The following is a 19,814-nucleotide window of genomic DNA, read 5'->3' as shown; positions in this document are numbered from 1 at the left end:
TATGTTCAGGGTCTGGTCCAAGGCATGGACTGACTTTGACATTCCTGGTTTAGATGAATAGTTTGTGTATTCCATATTACATACTTTATGAGCTATGTATTGTAATGTGCAAGCATGTTTCAGAAAGTAATGACGGTTTCAAAATATAACCGTTTTGTGTGCAGTTAAGTGGAAAACTACACAGCAGCGGGCAGTGCTGATGGTGGTGGTGTCAAACTTATTGTTTAAGACTGTAAAGGAGTGATGAGGTCTAGTAAATAACTGTGCACACACAAAGGTTTTATTTTGAAATGGCTGTTACTTTCTGAAATGCCCTAATAAATTAATACATTTTATTATATTGTATAATAAATTGCATTACATAAGTACATTTATTTATTTTTGCAATTTGTATGTCTTGGCTTGGCTATGTTGCTACATGTGATCCAGTTCCTGTTTTTATGGCATTAAAAAATTTTAACTGTTATTTTACATATTATTTAACACGCAAAATAAAGTGATACAAAGAGGGAACATTATTAGAACAGTTGTGCTCAACCTTTTTGACCGGCAGGCAGGCTGGGCGGTGCCCAATCCCTCCCTTGGCTAGCTCTGGTGGGGCCACATCTGGCTGCAGAGATGGGGGAAGGGGACAGTTTGGGCCCGATCCAGCTACCATGGTGGCATGGGGCTTGGGCTGGCTTTATCCTGGCCCCACAGCAGAGAAGGGCTGTGACCTGGCCCTGAAGCAGGCCTGCTGGGGAAGGGGGAATAGTCTGACCCTGCGGGAGGAAGCAGGTGTAGCCTGGCCCCAGCCCTATTGCTCAGAGGGAAGGGGGTGTGGCCTGGTTGTGATCTGGCCCTGCCAGGGAGAATCATGGCTCAGCTCAGATCTGCCCTGTGGGACTTAGGATTTTGGCAGTGGGAAGGGGTGGCAGTACTGCTCCCTCGCTACCTAATTTCCCAATCCACGAGTAGCCTGAAGAGCTGGATTCCTCGGCCCTGTGGGCAGCTGCCTTTGGCCCGTGGGTTGGAGGCTGAGAATCCCTTCATTAGAAGGTATGTATGGAAAGTGTAGAGTTAAGACTGAGTATTCTTCCTTAACTCTGCATTTCTTGACTTCTTAAGTTTGTGGCTTCTAAGTCTCTTTAATATGTAATGTAACAATAGATGTAGTTGAGGAAAATATATATTTCGGGTGTTCAGAAATTTAACAAGTTGTATGCAAAATAATCATGAAAAAATTGCAGTTTGGACAACCTTCTCATTCACCTATTTGCAGAGCACGTTTTCGTGGAGAATTTTAATTATGGATCACTTACTCTATTGGTATCTAAACTGTTAGAAAATTAAAAAGTCCTGGAGCAAATATACAGAAAACATAATGTTTATAATACATTTTTCAAATGCTTTATCTGTTCTGGTCCAGAAGCAGTTATTTTATTTTGTTTTTCGCTTTGCATGTCAGTTATTACTAAACTTGGATGCAAATTTACTGCATTATGGAGTAAGTGTGCTAGTATTCTAGATTGGACAAAGAGCAATAATACATATATTTTTTCTGCTGTGGCTTGTGTGTGCTGTTTTATAATATTTACAAAAATAGACTCTGATTGTGCAATTCCTCACAGTAATACCCAAGTACTTTAAATTAATTTAGCAGCACCATGTGTGAAGTAGTGTTCCCAAAATTGGGACTGTAGTCTTGAAGGAATTGCTGTGATCTCTAGGTTTAAGGGACTGGTTCTGGACATTGTGAGTTCTTAGGTTCTGTTTGCAGTTCTGTTCCTGACATTGGGCTAGTCGGGTTTACTTCTCTGTGTCTCAGTTTTCCATTTGTTAAATCAGGGTATTGCTGATTGCTTGAATTTATAGCATAAATCCAATTATGAAAGCTGCTATATGAGAGGCAAAATGATCAACTCTAATGTACTGTTCTTTTATCTAGGATCATTTAATGCACTTCTTCGGGAGCTGGTGGCAGAGTTTACTTTAACAGACAACTCTGCTAATACAACTACATCACTTCTCAGATCTCTCTGCCATTATGATGACAGTGTTCTTTTGGGCTCTTGGCTGCAGGAAACGGATCATAAATCAATTGAAGACCAGGTGATAAAAATAACAAAAATAAAATTAAACTTTACATTGGCAGTATTTAACAAAATCCAGAACTCTTAAAAACTACTTCTAATATGGATTAGAAGGGCTAGTGTAATGCTCCTGATTTCTGAGCCTGTTTTGTAATATTATATAGGTTTAAAGCCTACTGAGTTCAATTTGAATTTGTGATAGAACTAGATACAAAAAAGGTTAGTAAAGAATATTATATAGTTCATCCAATTGTGGCTAGTCTGTCCTTTTTTTTAAAGTTTAATTAGATCTGGCAATAGTCCCAGCAGTTTTTTTCAGACAAGGTATCACAGATTCTAATTTTCTGCATATTATTTTGGAACTGTTGTCACATCTTCATTGCAAATAATGGAATACTAATGTAGGATATTTTTTAAGACAGCAATATGAAATATCATTCCAGGTTATTGTTTGATGGTATATTCATTCTAGTGGATGAGTTTATAGAAATCTTTGTATGTCAAAGAGGACCATCTCAAAAGCTTTAATGTTGTCTACTTTGTGAATCATTCCTGTCTACACTGGTAATTAATGTTGCCTTTCCACCTCCCACTGAAGTTGAGAGAGAATTAAGATTTTTTTTTCCTCCTGAAAAATCACTTTGCCACTTTTATAGTTGTAATTGCAACTAGACCCAAATTTGATCAGCCTGACTCTAATTCACTCGTCTTAACATTCACAAGAGTGATTGAAATTACATTTGCACCAAACTATTAACTGTTTTGAACCTTCAAGGATTTATCTGGTACTGTAGACAAATATGTGGATAAATGAGACACAGTAGTTGGAGAGCTCCTGTTGATATGTTTTCTAGTTATAAGTTGCTGTATGTCCTGTTTTGTTTACCTCCTAGTTTTAGTTCAGAAGATGTATGTATGAAAATGTATTTGGAAAGTATTTATATCTTGTGGCATTTTGCAGCTTCAGCCAAACAGTGCCTCTGGAAGTGGTGCTTTGGAACACGATCCATCTTCTATTTATTTGCGCATCCCTGCTGGTGAAGCAGTGCCTGGTCCCCTTCCCCTGGGAGTATCAGTCATAGATGCCTCTGTGGCTCTCTTTGGTGTGGTTTTTCCTCATGTTTCTTACAAGCACAGGTCAGTCTAAATTTTGCAATTCCAGGAGATGGTGGGCATTTTCTTCTTTTAAGACATGGGTTTTCAACCTTTTTTATCAAGTATACCTCTTCTGTCTCAAAGTTTTACCTCCTGTACCCCTTTAGATATTTTTTCTTGTTTTTAAGGTGGGAGGGGAGAAGAGGGGGTGTGTAGATCAAGGCCCTGTCGTGGGGGGGGGCAGGTGCTGCTCAGCCAGGGAGGGGTATGTGGGGGAGGGCAGCTCCTGCTGCTGCACACAGCCCAGGAAGGCATGGGGGGGTGCATGCCCCTGGATCTGTGTATGGGGCAGGGTGGGCTGCAGCTGGGGCAGCGCTGGTCTCTTCCTGGTGGGGGCTGGGCTGGGCTGGACTGTGCTCGGGGTGGGTGGCAGCATCGCTAAGAGGGGGCTGTGGGAGGGGCTGTAGCCCCCCATTCCCCCTCCCAGCTCCTGCTGGGAACAGCCCAGCACCCTCCTGACCCCAGTCTGCACTGGCACACAGCCTGCCATACCCCATGTGCACATGCAGGGGCATGCACCCCCCATGCCCTCCCAGTGGAGGGAGCTGCTATTGCCCTGCACCCCCTAGACTCGGCCCAGCTCTGCAGCGCCTGCCCCATTCCCTACTCCCCCCAACCACCCTACCAGTGCCACTGCCCAGCCCCCACCAGGAAGAGCCCAGTGCAGCCCCAACCTCAGCCCACCTCACCCTGCCCTGTGCACAGATCTGGAGGCATGTGGCCCCCATGCCCTCCTGGGGTGCGTGTAGTGGGAGGAGCCGCCCCACGTGGCTCAGTCCCAAGCCCTGCCCTGGCTGGGCAGCCCCTGCCCCAGTCCCACCCCTAATCCTTCCCCCCACAACTAACTTACCAGCCAGACCCAGCTGCTCTCCACGTGGCCAGACTGTGCTCTTGGCTGTCCATGTGCTATGCTGTGGCTGTGCACATGCATGCGGAGTTCTGCTTACCACTATGACCCTTTTAAGTACCTTTACAGGTACACGTGCCCCCAGTTGACAGCCACTGTTTTAAGAGAATTGTGTTATTTTTCAAAGAGTGAATCTGTCCTGAATGTTAACTGTTTCAAACTTGAATTGTGGTATTCTGTGTTCATTTCATCTGATTGGGTTACAGATCACACAGTTTTGGTTTAGTCCTGATTTACAGTTCTGAAAAGTGAAACTGGGATCTGAAGGTCAAATTAGTATCTTTTTCTCCTTCAGTCCAAGGAGGGATGTCCAACTTCTAACCAGCTAGGGGCCACATGCCCTTCAGGTGCATTGGCTGAAGCCATACTAGCATGAGCCGTGGGCTTTCTGGGCATCCCCACACTGCATCCTATATGCAAGTGCATCAGAGTCACCCTCTGCTCCCTGGCCACGGGCTCTCCTGCTGCCCTGTGCCACATGGGCACACTGGACCATAGACTTCTCTGGTGCACCACACTATATGGGTGCCCTAGGCTGTGGGGTTTTCCAGCACTGTGGGCTGTGCCATGTCATGCAGTCCTGCCCCACTGGATAGGGGTGGGATATGGAAGCCAGAGAAGGGAAGAGACCCCAACTGCTGCTGCAGTCAGAACAGTGAGAGAAGTGGCAGCTGGGCAAGACCCTTGGGACTGCAGTTGGGCAGCCTTGTCCTAGTGTCTTATTAACAGTAATTGCATTTCTGCAAGCCAAATTCTTGTAATATCTGTGTAGCTGCTAAACTCCGATCAAGCCCTTAAGAATTTTTGTGGCCTCCAGTTCCCTTTATTTAGTCTACACCAGGGACGGGCAATTATTTTGGGTGGAGGACCTCTTACCAAGTTTTGGCAAGCCATCGAGGCCCACAAGGGTAGCCCTGTGCCCTGGTCACCATCTTGGAACCAGAAGTCCAACCCCCTAGCCCCTAACCTTTGCCACCGGAAGCCCCTCCCCTTTGCCCCCCCCGCCACAAGTACTCCTTTCAGCAAATGTATGTCATCTTGGAACCAGAAAAATAGTGAATTATATTCTAAAAATCAAACATTTACAACATTCAGTAATTTGATTTCAAAAAATATTTTGTCCTGATTTATTTGTGTTTGTGTAGTGTACATAGAGGTGATTATAAAATAGCTTAACATGAAGTCTTACTCTTGTATATTGTGGGGGGGGGTATAGGTTTGTGGGTAGGTGTGGGTGTTTGCGAGGAGCGTGGCTGGGGAGGGCTGTGGCATGTGTGGAAGGAGAAAGTTTGCCCACAGCCTCCCTGTAGCAGGCGGAGCCCCCTGCAGCACTCCTCCAAGCCTGGGCTCCACTCTCCTGCTGCTCCTGGCTGGCCTGTGCTCCCATTTGCAGCCACTCCCCCATCTGCCACCACTGCATTTCTGTCTCTTCCCCGTCCCTCCCCTGCTTGCTGCTCTGGCACCACATCCCAGCTGCACAGCAGAGACTGCAGGATGCAGCAGGAGCTGGACCAGCTTGGCCAGCACTGCTTGGAGTCAGCTGAGAATTGCAGGGCTGGGTTGGCTCCTGCTGCTTTCTGCGGCCCAGCGCTGGAGCTGGGAACCATGGGGTGCCAACTGGCAGGGGGTGGAGGGGAGCGGTGGCAGTGACAGGCAAATGGCTGTGGCAGGTGGGGCAAGTGGGAGTGAGTGGGTGCGTGGAGTGCAATGATAGTTGGGTGGGAGTGCAGGGCCAGTGCCAGCAGGGTGGCAGGAGCTCTGTGGAGCAGGGCTGGGCTGCACCAGCAGGGAAAGAGGGGAGCCAGCTCGGCTCCAGAGTCCCTGCTGGTCTGGCCCCGCCTCCCTGTCACCCCACTCTGGGCCCCTCCTAGCTCTGGCCCTGACACACCAGTGTGGCCCCGCACTCCTGCCCAGCTGTTACTGTGCTCTGCGCATCCACTTATTGCCCCTTCCTGCTGCCAACCACCGCTTTCACTGCTTCCCTGCCTGTGGCTGCCATTGTTCCTCTCCACCCCACCACCAGCTGCTCCAGCACTACGTGGTTCTTGGCTGCAGTGCTGGAACACAGCAGCTCACCCAGCCTGGCCTGACCCTAAGGACTGGGGCAATTGTCCGCCATCTTCCCCTGCCCCACTTCTTATCTGAATTGCCCTCTGGCGCAAGGAGGCAGGAACAGCCCCAGGGTCCCAGGCCAGAAGGCTTTGGCCTGGGGGGTTGCAGAGGGTCAGGGTAGGCAGGCAGGCCTTGTTTCTAGAGCCTTGGTTCTGCTGGTGGCTTCCCTTGGGTCTTACTGCCCCCAGCTCCTGTCATCTCTGACAGGCAGCCAGGGCCACATAAATTATTATTTTCTAAATTCTTTAGGGGTCCCGCAGGCTGGATAGAATGGTCTGGCATGCCAGATGCGTCCCGTGGGCCGTATTTTGACTGCCTCTGGTCTACGCAGTTATTGCTGATTTGTAGATGCTTAAAAAACACTTTTCTGAATAAAGACCCAAGGGGGAACATGATTCAGTTTGCTTTCTTTTACCTGTGTTTCATGTTAGCACTGAAAAAACAGCAGGTGTGAAAAGATGTTACTAAATGCCTTGTCATTAAATGTAGCTACTGTGACTGAATACATACTAAAAGTAGGTCTGAGTCACTTTGAAGTAGAATTGCTCTTTAATGCAGTCCCTGTAGGAACAAATTGTGCTAGGTAGACAATCTCATTCTGCATTAGCTACTATTTATAGGAGATTTGGGATGTATTTGCAGATAGAGCTGAGGGAAGTAATTCAGCTGTCAGATGAAAGTAGCTTGTATTACTGTTGTAAGGTCCGTCTATGTCTGAATGACACTATGACTGATTTCTGGGAAACCACTGCTGTCTAAATGGTCAGGGATCCAGGTATTTCTTAACTTTCCTGCTCCTGGCATCTGTAAGAAAAAGGGAAGCTGTTACATATTTTCTCCCCCTCTGCTAAATTCCTAGCAGCCTTTTTTTGGAGATGGACAGACAAAGTGTGACTTATTCTCCCCATGCCTCTTTCTTCTGGCATTGTTTTTTTCAGACAGGAGCAGGTAAGTGTTTCTTGTTTCATGTTCCCATAATTTTCAGGTAATTTGGTCAAATACCCTGCAGTCCCTACGACCTGTGAATAGTGGTTTCTTTAAAGGTGATTACTGCTTTTGGTTTAGCTCAAAGGGCCAGAAGACTGTCAGCCAGAGATGGCAGCTTTCTCTGCCTAGCAGCATGCTCTCAGGCTATTATGTGAAACTTTTCACAGAGCCCAATACATTTTTCAGCCAAAATACAGAATGCAGTGCCTTGCTCACCATTCAACCACTTTATTTTTAGTATTTTTAGCATCACTCCTTTTCAGTGTTTTTTTTTTTTTTTAAGAGTCTCTTTTTTAATTATGTTCTTTGCTTTGTTCCAGACTACAGATGTTGGATCACTTCGCTGAATGTGTCAAACAGGCTAAAGGTGTTCGACAGCAAGCTGTGCAGCTGAATATCTTCACTGCTGTTCTCAGTGCATTGAAGGTAAAACTTTTAAAATGTGTAACTGAGCCATATTGATATTTGAAATGGGATTTATATTATGTTCAAAACCTGTTAAAAGACCATTATTAAAATTGAAAAATGAAGCATTCAAAAGTGAAGACATGCCCTCCTGTGTATCATATGCATTATGGTACATTATCTAAGTCTGCTTTTTTCCCCAACTCCATTCTGCACTGAGTGGAGTCCCTTTTTCCATTCAGTGCAGAGAATGGGTGGTGCTTATTTAATGTTACAGTTGCTCAGCGTTTTGTTTTCTTTTTCTTTGGTCTGTGTTCCCATGGTTCAAACCCAACTTTGAAGATGGAATTATCCTTTTTTCCTGGGTTGTTTTTTTTAACTGCAACTGTTTCATCAATTAAAAAGCATCTAGATTTACAACATTGCTGTGAGATAAGGATATGACATTACCACTGTTTACAAATGGGAAATTGAGATACAGAGAGATTATGGTTACAAGTATTGTATTTTCTCAAATCCAAGATGAGCCCCCTCACCCCCATTTAACACGAGGGTGAAGGAAAAGCCTTTATCTTGGATTTGAGTATTAATGCCTGGGACAGGCAACTACTCAGGTCTGGCATCAGAGTCACAGCTTGCTCCCACTCTCCCCCCACTGGTAGAGCAGGTGCTGGGGGATAGGTGTTTGAAAATGGGTCATCAAAAACAATTAGCAAAGAGCCTTGCAACACTGTTGTTGATTTTGGAGGAAGCTAATAGTTTTACTTCTTAAAGTGGAAGTAGAATTTTGTTTTGATTTTACTTGAGTGTTTACATAGTCCCCATTCTATTTATTTGTATATATTATGTCATATATTAATATTCTCTTATGTTTAAAATAAAAAGATAAATCTCCTCCCCCTGAAAACACTAGCATGGTTACTACCATTGGAAGAATTACAGGAAAAGTGGATATTAAATGCTTTTCTGTACAGTGGGAAATGTAAGATATATCCTGCTATGCCTTAAACCTTTGTGTAGAAAATCATTAGCCCTTTTTATTAGTGATTATTTTGTAAGATTATTAGCTTAATATATTTTAACTTTCAGCAAGAGACAAAAAACTTTTATTCTTTGTGCTCAAATATTGCTTCATATTTTTCATACAGGGTTTAGCTGAGAATAAAAGCACTTTAGGACCAGAAGAAGTTCGCAAATCTGCTCTGACTCTGGTTATGGGAGCCCTTGACAATCCTAACCCCATTTTGAGATGTGCAGCAGGAGAGGCTCTTGGTAGAATGGCTCAGGTGGTTGGAGAAGCAACTTTCATTGCCAGAATGGCTCAGTACAGCTTTGACAAGTAAGTTGTTGTCACTTTGCTTCATGAAAGGAACTAAAAGTTCAAAGTTGTTTGGAATTGTCTTTGCTAAATAGGACATAGATATTTTAAGTGTATTTCCTTTTTGCTGTGTAATTTAGGCTCTGCAAGCCTGACTAGGTTTGTAGATCCTGAGCTCTTCTAGATGTGGTTACCAAAAGTAAGCATTGACTGATTTTTAAATACCTGGAACCTAGATGGATGGTATATTTAAAGATGGACCCACTTTATCAATACTACTCAAAGCACCCATGATTTAGCTTGTTTACTGTCCCATGGTTGCTTCTTTCCTTCCACTTCGTTGGCATTTGGCCTGCTGAGATCTGGTGTGTGCTACAGATTTCAGAAAGTGAGACATCTCTGTTTACTTCAGATGGACAAGTAAACTGTACAAAAGTATAGTTTTGGTTTTTTTTTAAACTGGCAAAAGGTAGGATTGGATGGCACATTAGAAACTAACTGGTTCAGGAAGGCACAAGCTTTTGCAGGAAATGACCTACTTTATCAGATTAGCCTAGCACCCAGCAGAGTAATTTGTTGCTTGGAAAGCTCGTCTCTCTCTGAACCAGTTAGTTTCTAAACTGCTTTCTGCCTGACTTCAGATTAACATGTCTGACTTTAAAACTGAAAATGATCTTTTAATGATCCATTTTCAAAGTCAGCTTCCATTTAATTAATGCTTTTATTATCTGGTCCTAAAAAAATCCAATTGAGTCCTATATTCCTCCTTCTCTTTTTTTTTGCAGAGGTGCAAAAGAAAAAAATGCAACATTTTGTTTATAAAACGAGAATACTCCTAACTTTCATAGATTAAACATTTGGGGATTTTGTATTTCATTAGGCACTTTTCTGTTAAGTAAGGGGAAAGATGCCTAGAGTTGCACCCCTTGATTTGTTCGATTTGGACAAACCAGTATTTGAATCTATAGGAGAGGTTTCAGATTCTTCCCACATTGTTTTCTGTGTTCAGCAATATTCCTACATACTGTCATTCCAAGTTTACAAGATAAAAAGTCTTAATAAAAGAAGTAAAAAATTATTAACAGAAATTTATTAACAAAATCCTTGATCAGTGACTGTTAACTAGGGTTCTGAGATCCTTTTCAGGGTGCCATGGGGTGTCATGCAGTGTTAGCACTGTAAAGCATGCAAGTAAGGTAAACCCAGAGCTTTCAAATATGAATCCATAGTGTCAAAAATATTCTGAACTGTGATCTGTTACAAGGAACCTAGAAACTTGAATGGCTCCATTACTTTTTCATAGCGAAGAAACAAGTGAAAACTAAGAGTTGGTATTTTCTGAGAGGTGCCTGGAGGTTGGGAAGGTTGGGCGCTACTGCTTTAGATTAGCCTAAGTATTCAGAGAAACTTCAGCAGGATGCTTATTTTTATGCATTCAAATATTTTTTCAAGATTTTCAGCAGTGCTCATAATTTGAACCTTGTTTCCTACAATACTCAAGTTTGTAAGATTTCCAGTTTTAATTTATTGCGTTTCCATGATTCTTCAAGTGCTTTTATCTCCATGATTTGCCCTCCATGATCCATTTAATTCCTCCATCTGTGCATATTGTTAAATTATTTTGTGTTATCTGTTGAAGGTGTGTAATTTATTAGTTTGTATTCTGTCAGCAGGATGCTAACTTCTTACATATTGAATGTAAAGAAATGATACTTTGCTTGCTTCTTTGAGGAAGGTTCATTCTTTCTGTCTTCTAGCAGACAATAGTGGTCTCCAGCCTCATTACTGATGGGTGTCACATCTGTTGGTGCAGATGGGAGCTAAAAGAAAAGTGATTACATGTTATTGCTTATGTAACCTAGTGCCTTTTAAAAACTTTCTCTTGTTTTTTTCCTCTCATTCGTAAAATCATTAAGTTTTCAAACAAAAGATTTGTTTTTTAAAAAGTCATAAAATGCACCAACAGGAAAGGAAACGCTTGGATGAGGATATTTTAATAATTAACGTGGCAGTATCAGATAATTCAGCTCTATTTCTCTGTAGTCATGTGTGTTGTCTCTTCATATTCTACCTCAGCAACAGTTGTAAACTTTGCAGCAGTTTTCACAAAGAGTTTGTATGACAAATCATGGTGATATTGCAGTGTCAAGCAAAGAGTAAGCATTTTAAGGATATCATGCATCTAAAAATATTCTTTATCTAAAATATCAAATTCTGTCCAGGAAGCAAGAAGGAAATTCTTGAGGAGTCCATATGATTTTTACAAACAACTGGATTTAAGAAGTTAATAATCAGAAAGTTTTAAACATTTTCCTCTTTAGCTGTGGCTTCCCTAAAAGTCTTTAATGTTTTTCTAATTGACAAATGTAGTCCTGGTGGGAGCTCAGTTTCATTCATTCTTATGACCACTTGGACAATACTTGCCTCACCTACAAACTTAGTAAATATCATGATTTTTGTGGTTTAATTTTGATAGGTTAAAATCCGCACGAGATGTTGTGTCAAGAACTGGTCATTCATTGGCTCTTGGCTGTCTCCATCGTTATGTTGGTGGAATAGGCTCTGGACAGCATCTGAAAACCAGCGTCAGTATTTTGTTGGCCTTGGCTCAAGATGGCACTTCACCTGAAGTCCAGGTAAAAAAAAAAAGTATTTTGAATTTTTTCAGTATGGTGCCAGATAGCAATGCATTGCATGTCTGATCATCGTATTAAATCATTAGTCTGGTGGGAGAATGTTATAGGAGCTCAAAAAAGGAACAGATCGTCCTGCAAAAAGTTCGTTTTAATTGAAAGAGGACCTTTTTGTCCTAACATTGCCTTAATTTATGATGGAATGTTTTGAGTTTCTTCTCCAAGAAGAAGCTAATCTGACTTGCAACAATTATTTTAGGGAAGTCCTTATTATACTGTGTTATCTTAAGGGGCTTTACAGTACTAGTAAATAAAGATACTTAAACCTACAGAACTATCATTTTAATAAAAATAATTTTTTTAAAAAATTGGAAGAGCAAATATAAGTTGATTCTTAAAGGGAAAGTAAATATATTCTTGCTATTACTTGACAATGACTTCTAAAAAATCAGTTCAAGAATTAAAAGAACCTCTGGAGGAATAATAAAATGGCTTTTGAAAAAAAAGTCTGCCTGAAATTATTGTTCTCAAGAGATTGCAGTGCAGCTGTATCACATCAGGAGACTTTTCTTCATTCTTCCCTCCCATTAATTTGGATAAACTCTTAGTTGAAGTTGTTCTTAGCTATAATGTCGCAGCAGGAAGAAGCTGTACCATTCAGAGATGATTGTTCAGAATTTAGTGTGTGGAGCTCACAGTAACTACAGAGAGACAAACACCCTCATCTGTTTTTAACTATTAAGTTTAGAGAACAGGAATGAAGGTAATCTTTAAGTTGGCACTGTAATTGTGATAATGTTTCTCTAAATGTATCTTGCCACTCCATGGCAATACAAAATACTTGCTTTGTTTGGTGATGTTTGTTTGTTTGTTTTATATATTAAAACTAGAAACCCTTTTAAATTTCCATAAATACTTAGAAGCTAGGTAAAGTTCAGTTTTTAAAGATGTGTTCTAAAGACTGCGGATTTGTTTCTGTTTCTTTGTATACTTTATGATAGTGCTGTTTAAAGAAAATTACAAACTTATTTTGCAGCAAGGAATAGTAGATGAATGTTTCTCTTCTCATTTGCAAAAAAAATAAAAATTAACCATTTTCATTCCAAAAAGATTACCAGCAGGTGAAGAACAAGAATAGAAAATCTCTTTCCTGAAGTTGTATGTTCCAGATTCAAGACATTAAGATATTCCTCAGTACAAAGGATTAAAATAGACATGTTTAACAATACTGATATGCCTCTGTCCAGTTTAAACAAGGCCACTAAAGAAAGCAAAATATTCTTCTTTTTTTGATCTCTCACTCTCTTCTCCCTGTCTTTCCCCCCCTCTCCACCCCCACCCCACAGACGTGGTCCCTACATTCACTTGCCTTGATTGTAGACTCTAGTGGGCCAATGTACCGTGGATATGTGGAACCTACTCTGTCTCTAGTTCTTACCTTGCTCTTGACAGTTCCACCATCTCACACAGAAGTACATCAATGTTTGGGCCGATGTCTTGGAGCTATCATAACTACAGTTGGCCCTGAGCTGCAAGGTGAGTGTTCATCTGCAAGAAAAACAATCTGAGTGTTAATCTGCAAGAAAAATTCTTTTAGTTAAAACAAAGTTAACATATAACATACCATTTTTGGAATGTTTAGATGTTTTAGGAACCAGCTAATGTTACACTTGAGACATGATTAACCAGCTAATCAAGTGCTGTTATTTTCATAATTTCCCCCCCATGATCCATTTCTTGCAACCATGACAACAAGTGGGGCACTGCTGCAGCTGCAGGTCCTGTCACCTATGGGACTTGCAGCCACGGGAGCTTGCTACTTGCTGATGCAGGGGGAGCTGCACCAACAAGAAAGTATGATTGAACCTGATGCTGGATCCCATGAGCACATCTGCCATGCACATGTGGCATGGCAGGGGTTGTGTGGTTCACATATCAGATCTTACCATGCCTTTGCCTGAACATTGAGAGGCCCTAAAAGTAATTACATTAATAATTTTAAGTTTCCACAAAGAAACTAAAGTCTAACTTTACCAATATCCAGTTTCCTTATGATATACCTACCGTCTGTCTAAGTTAGATAAAGATGTTACAGATTTTTGAGCTGTTCCAATCTATGACCGTTTTGCTTGGTAGAAATACTAGTTTGGGAAAGTATCAGAAGTAAATGATATTTTCCTTAAGAACAGCTAGGTAGTTAGTGTTGCATAGCTTCTATTCTGAAAATTCTTGTGGCTGGGTTTGTAGATCTGCAACTGTGGTTATGGATTTTGATGCTCTTGTAAAATGAAGTCAAAGTTATTTGATTCTAGTACTGATATACTGTAAAAAATCTTAGGTCTACTTACTTTTTACTGTATTTGCACTATTTATGTGAAGGTATGTGATCCAATTTAGAAAGAAATCCAAGTATAATGGTTTATTTTAATGTGCAGTAGGGAGGTGGAGCAATAGATATGGGATCATCTTTGACGCAGTGTCTTAGTTGAAACCTTACTGATTAAATTTCTTAACTTCCAAATATATTTTTAATAATGACAATGGAAATCTTCCCTACAAGTATATCTTTGAAATAATGTGGTTGGTAACCTGAGCTGGGAATTCAGAAAATAAAAATTGTATGTTAATTGTGCACAGATTCTGCTCCTTTGAAGCTTTGGAATTGACATCTTGCTCTATTCTGTTGGTAGGTAATAGTGTCACCATTTCAACAATTCGCTCTTCCTGCTTGGTGGGGTGTGCCATCACACAAGATCACTCCGACTCTCTTGTTCAGGCAGCTGCCATATCCTGTCTTCAGCAGCTTCACATGTTTGCACCACGGCATGTTAACCTGTCCAGTCTGGTTCCCAGTCTTTGTGTAAGTGTAAAATGGGGCCCTCTTTTCCTTTGTTCTAAAAAGGGCAGCAGAAATGGTTAGCAGTGTATGGGGGATATGCCTATGACTTGAGAAGAAAAGCCTTCAAAAGCTTTCAGAAGCTTGGGAACTAAATGGGAGTCAATAAAAGGATGTTGGACTCTAGTCAGTTTGGTGCTTTTAAAAATTTTATCCAAAGAGTGAGGGCCCTTGTTTTCATTTAGTATAACATGTTCCAAGTATATAAAATAAATGAGAGAGAGAATGATCTTGAATCATCCTGCCTCATGTAGCTTGATAAGAAGGAAGTTGTGTGTTTGTGTACATGTGAATGTAGGACTTTCCCATCTAGTATAGTCAGGTGTAGTCTTCCTAGTTCTTCTCCCAATCCTGCTTCTCTGTTGACATTTACCCTTATTTCTCTAAGCATAACATTAGCAGCTCCTGTCTCATGTCATCTAGTCTGGGAATTCTGTAACCTTAAAGGTTTAAGAATACTTTGGAGTTGTATATACCTATATAATTTTTTATACCTATGCTACAAAATTCAGAAAACTGAAATAGAGGATGAAACCCTCCCTTACAGATCATCCCTTGGCTTGTGAGTCACACTCTTCACAGTTTACGGAAGGATTCATAATGGTATCAGTCCAAAGGACCTACTTCTGTAGGATTTGGGACTTTGGCCTAGATTCTGTATAATCTGTCCAGTCATTCCCTAGAGCAGGGATCAGCAATTCCCAGCACGCGTGCTGAGCATGGCACGCAAGGCCATTTTGCTCAGAACACCACTGCCAGCCCAGGCTCTTAAGCAGCTGCTGCCAGCCGTGGAGCCCAGGCTACTCCCAGCAGGCGTCTGGGAGGCTGCAAGCCCTGCTGCAAGCAGACTGGGCTCCGTGGGCTGGCTGCAAACAGCTGCTCCAGGCTCTGGCATGTCGGCACTCCAGCACCTTCCAGGGTAGACATTGTGTTTTTTTCAGCACTCTGGCCAAAAAACATTTGCCTACTCCTGCCCAATTTACTTTTCCATTTTTGGAATCCAGTACTTTAAGCTGTGTCCCCACCCTCTGTTGCATGTCAAAGGGCTCAGAATTCACTGTGAAGGAGTCGTCATCCAAAACAGAGCGAGGTGGGCCCTTCCGCAAAGTAATAATACGTACAGCGTTTTGTAACAAAACAGTGAGAAATTTGTATTTTCTTATGAAACCATCTTAAACCAATTTATTGCATAAAACTTTTAGATTTCTGCTTGCCTTTCTGTTTCATTGTTATAATCATCTTTTGACACTAAAGGCAAGGGGTAATACTTCCAGTAACAAAACTCCAAGGTTTTTGTTGTTGTTTCCGTTGTGACAACATAAGGATGATCCATGGAAAGAGGATCTGTTAAAGTCTGTTTTTCTGTACTGAAATCTTTAGATATTCATGGATGAAATAAAGGCCTACTGTTAAAATACTTCATATAATGTATGACCTTTCATTCAGGAAAATAATTTCCATCCTCATAAAAGCAAATGTGTATTCAACTCATTAAAAACTAAGTTTCAGGGGAAGGCAAGAATTAGTTTCTAAAAGAGAGCTCTTTATCTCCTCCTCTGTGGAAAAACATACAGTTCCTTCTACAGCTACTTCCTCTAAAGAAAAGTTAGGAACTTTCAGAATCCTTTTGGAATAAAAACATTTACTTGTACTTGAGTTTATTCAAAAGGGATTAGAGGCAAATTTTATTAGCACAGGCACTTGAAAGCTTTCATACTGAGAAGCATTTTTGGGGATGCATGGTATATGCTGTGGTTTATATCTGAAAGTGGACATTTTTAATGTTAGTTGTCATGTGTGGTTCAGCTGCTGCTGGTGGCATCCATCTGTTGAAAAGTGTAATTTTTGTCAGTATTGGGGTATAAGAACATAGTATTCAGAGTTTATAACTGGTAGTAGAGTGTGATGTAAACTGGTGTCGTCAGTCAAACGCTGCCCCTGTAATTTCAGTCTCATAAATGTTAGTACTATTTAGCTGGATGGCCACTGTTAACTCTGGAAACCCCATTGTGAAAAGTACTTATTTGTGAACTTTTTAAATCGGATTTTCTAAGATCCTCAGCAGCCATCAGCTCACAGTTAGATACTCTAGGAGGCTAGATTTTTCCAAAGAGCTCCCCTTCTGTGCACATCCCTAAATGAAGCATTCAGACTTTTAGAGTTGCTTACCACCCAGCTACTCCCATCTAAGAGCAGTGGGAACTGCTGAATGTGTGGGCCTTTTGCAAGTCTGTTTATTTTATTTGGGTGCTGAAAGGGGCAAGGAAAACTTAGGAATAGCTGGCCCCAGTTGGGGTTTCCAAGCACTGATGAAAGCTGTGCTCTTTCAGAATAGTCTTCTAAGCAAAATGAATATGAATATGTTTTACTCTGGTTTGTCACATCTTTCACTGTCTTTTACAGGGAGCTAGCTCCTCAGATGATTTTGAAGTTTCTTCTGTGGCTCTAGTGGCATACTGCTTGCCTTTTAACTTTTTGTCTCAAACTGGAGTTCAACACCCTTTTCAAACGTTAATGTTATATATTGTAAATAAGATCTTTCCATTTTAAGTTCTCTCTTTGTGCTTTTTTCTGGAAGATGGAGTGATGTGTTGGGAGCTTCCAACTTGTGCTCAGGTTTTTCCCCTTAGTTAACTTGTTGGGTTTTTGAATGATGCAAGGGAAAGTGCTTACCTAACAAGAAATGGAGAAATAGAATGGAACTACATCTGTGTTAATCCCGTGAAGAAATTACAGATGTCTCTTTTCCAACGGGAGAGAGAAATCCATAGTCCATGCAAATATAGTAAGAAGCGACAGGTAGTGCTCTGTGTGTGTATAAGAGGCAGAAGTCCTGCCCAAAGAATGTAATCATGTTTGGGGTTTAACTGCAGTGACTCAGTAAGTTAAAGAACTTGTCCATTTTAATTGACATCGTCAGCCAAGCGTTTTTTATTTTAGTATCTTATTCAAGTTATTCACTTCTTTGTAACTGTTTACAAATTGTACTTTATTTCACTGAGCATGCCTGCCATTAATCACTAACAGTTCAGGTACACTACAGTTTACCAGTTTATAATGGCTCTGATTGCAGGTTCATTTGTGCAGTTCCCACTTGCTACTTCGCCGGGCTGCAGTTGCATGTTTGCGACAGCTTGCACAGAGGGAAGCCGCGGAAGTATGTGAATATGCCATGAGCTTAGCTAAAAATGCTGGAGACAGAGAGAACAGTGGCATGAGTAAGTGTTTTGTGTGTCCCTTTTTATTTATGTGTCAGTAAACAAATGAAAACCACCGCCATCTGATGGAGTTTCTTCTTGCTTCTGTACTTCCAGCCAGAAGTAAGGAACTTAATGCAGTCTGGATCATTAGAAATGATTGGATAGATGAATTTTTTCCTCCTTATATGTTTAAATGATTCCCTAGCCTTCCTATTTTGTTCCCCATAATGTTGCTGGTTTTGAAGGTGGATTTGATAATACTGTGTGATTAGGCAATACCCAATTTTGACCTGTTCTATTTGCAACGTGCCTAATCTGCCAGTTTTCCTAGTTGGCCCAATCCTTATGTGCAATTATTGTATACATTTTTATCTGGAGGAGGTAGGGATGCTGACAAGAATTGATTCCTACTGTCATATTCAAATTGTCAGGAAAATGTCTAGAAATCTACTGTAATTTTGCAGTTGTTGCTGTTTATATTTAGTCTGGTGCTATTATTGCTGTCTTTCATCTGACATTAAGTGAATGATTATTTGCTCTCACCAAATTTTGTTTTAGTATTGTGTGGCACATTTAAAACTTAGTTCAGAAGACTCTTGCTAGGGTCTAATGTCACCATGTTGAATATTTTCTGCATGGCACAAGCTGTTTTTATCTTCCATTAGCTTAACTGTATTTAATATTTCACAGAGGATGTTCAGTAGCTGGCAGAATCTAATTACTAAAAAATTAATGTATTTAGGAATTTGTGTTTCACTACTTGAACCATGTGCAGCTAAGAGTGACTATAGAATGTCTGTTTCTAGTGGTGCTTATTTAGTTTAAGGCCCAGTAGTTTCAGTTATTTTTGAAAACGTTCTCTTTTGATCATTCTGCAGATATTAATCCTTTTGTACCAGGAATTGGTTCCCGGCGGGACATTCATTCCCAGCATCAAGGAGTTAATATAACAGAAACTGGCCTCGAGGGAGTTCTTTTTGGAATGTTAGATCGGGAAACGGACCGAAAGTTGTGTTCTGATATTCATGATACTTTGGGACATATGCTTTCGTCCCTGGCAGTGGAAAATCTCTCCCATTGGCTGATGTTATGTAAGGATGTCCTTGCAGCCTCCAGTGGTAAGCATTTTACATTGTAAGTACTGTTGTATCCTTAGGGTTAATATCTTTTTAGGACCTTTTGTCCTTATTAATATTCCTTTCATTTGTTCTTCTTCATTTCTGTGTATCGTTGCTTCTATAGGAATAACAATTTAAATCTGAATTTAATGGATGATTTGAGAACTCCTCACTGTAAATTCTGTCTGAAAAAACATAACTACTAACAATGGAATTGCTGACTTATGATTGCCTTGTAGACATGAGCACCACAGCCCCTTTGGGAGGAGGAAAGGATGAGGAATCAGAGAAAAAAGATGAGATGGATGATGATACAATGTTTACCACATTGGGTGAAGAAGATAAATCAAAACTTTCTGTGGCTCCTCGCTGGGCCACTCGTGTGTTTGCTGCTGATTGCCTGTGTCGCATTATTATGCTGTGTGAGAATGCAAATAAGGCTCACTTTGATCTGGCCTTGGCCCGTTCAGCCAAACTCAAAAACCCCAAAAGTAAGCACGAGTATTTGCAATTCTTTTTTGTTTTTCTTTAAATTTAACTGTAAAGAGGTATTGCATACTTGCAAAGAAAATAAGAGTTGTTAGAAACCATATTGTATGTGTGACAGGGGTATCTTTCCACACAAACCATTAAAAATGAAATACCTTATTAAAGATACCCATTTTTATCAGCACCTCTCCATTCAGCAGTTTCATTGGCCAGTTTTATAAGTGCAAGTCCCCATTTCTCCACAGTGTATGTGAAAATACAAAATATATGCATCATTCTAGTACCGTGCAGGACCATAACTCCAGCTTTGGTAGTATCATGTGTCTGTGCATCAGAAGTCTGGAACATTTTTGGGCAGAATGCCAAAAACACCCCAACCTCAACTTGTAAGATGTTGGCATGCCAGGGGTGGATGGCAGGGCAGCCACAAGGGGCCTCATCCTTGTAGCAGCACAGCCCCTTCCCCATAGTCCACCCAGATATGCATGTGCACCAGCCACCTATAATAAGCCGGGCAGGAGC

At 41.1% G+C, this 19,814-nt stretch overlaps 1 protein-coding gene across 1 annotated transcript in view; it reads left to right on the top strand.

The window, feature by feature from the left end:
• Window positions 1-19,814, top strand: part of HEATR5B (HEAT repeat containing 5B) — a 90,738-nt gene that overhangs the window by 25,508 nt on the left and 45,416 nt on the right. Inside the window, exons 16-25 of the mRNA XM_090045366.1 lie at window positions 1,928-2,091; window positions 3,034-3,209; window positions 7,554-7,659; window positions 8,787-8,977; window positions 11,433-11,592; window positions 12,936-13,125; window positions 14,280-14,449; window positions 17,559-17,703; window positions 18,564-18,803; window positions 19,043-19,294. Of these exons, the coding sequence (XP_089901492.1) occupies window positions 1,928-2,091; window positions 3,034-3,209; window positions 7,554-7,659; window positions 8,787-8,977; window positions 11,433-11,592; window positions 12,936-13,125; window positions 14,280-14,449; window positions 17,559-17,703; window positions 18,564-18,803; window positions 19,043-19,294 (1,794 nt within the window). The remainder of the gene's footprint in view (window positions 1-1,927; window positions 2,092-3,033; window positions 3,210-7,553; window positions 7,660-8,786; window positions 8,978-11,432; window positions 11,593-12,935; window positions 13,126-14,279; window positions 14,450-17,558; window positions 17,704-18,563; window positions 18,804-19,042; window positions 19,295-19,814) is intronic.

Source organism: Crocodylus siamensis, chromosome 1, assembly GCF_052110815.1.
Source record: "Crocodylus siamensis isolate JL-2025a chromosome 1, ASM5211081v1, whole genome shotgun sequence".
Taxonomy (NCBI): domain Eukaryota; kingdom Metazoa; phylum Chordata; order Crocodylia; family Crocodylidae; genus Crocodylus; species Crocodylus siamensis.
This window is presented reverse-complemented; position numbering and strand designations above follow the sequence as displayed.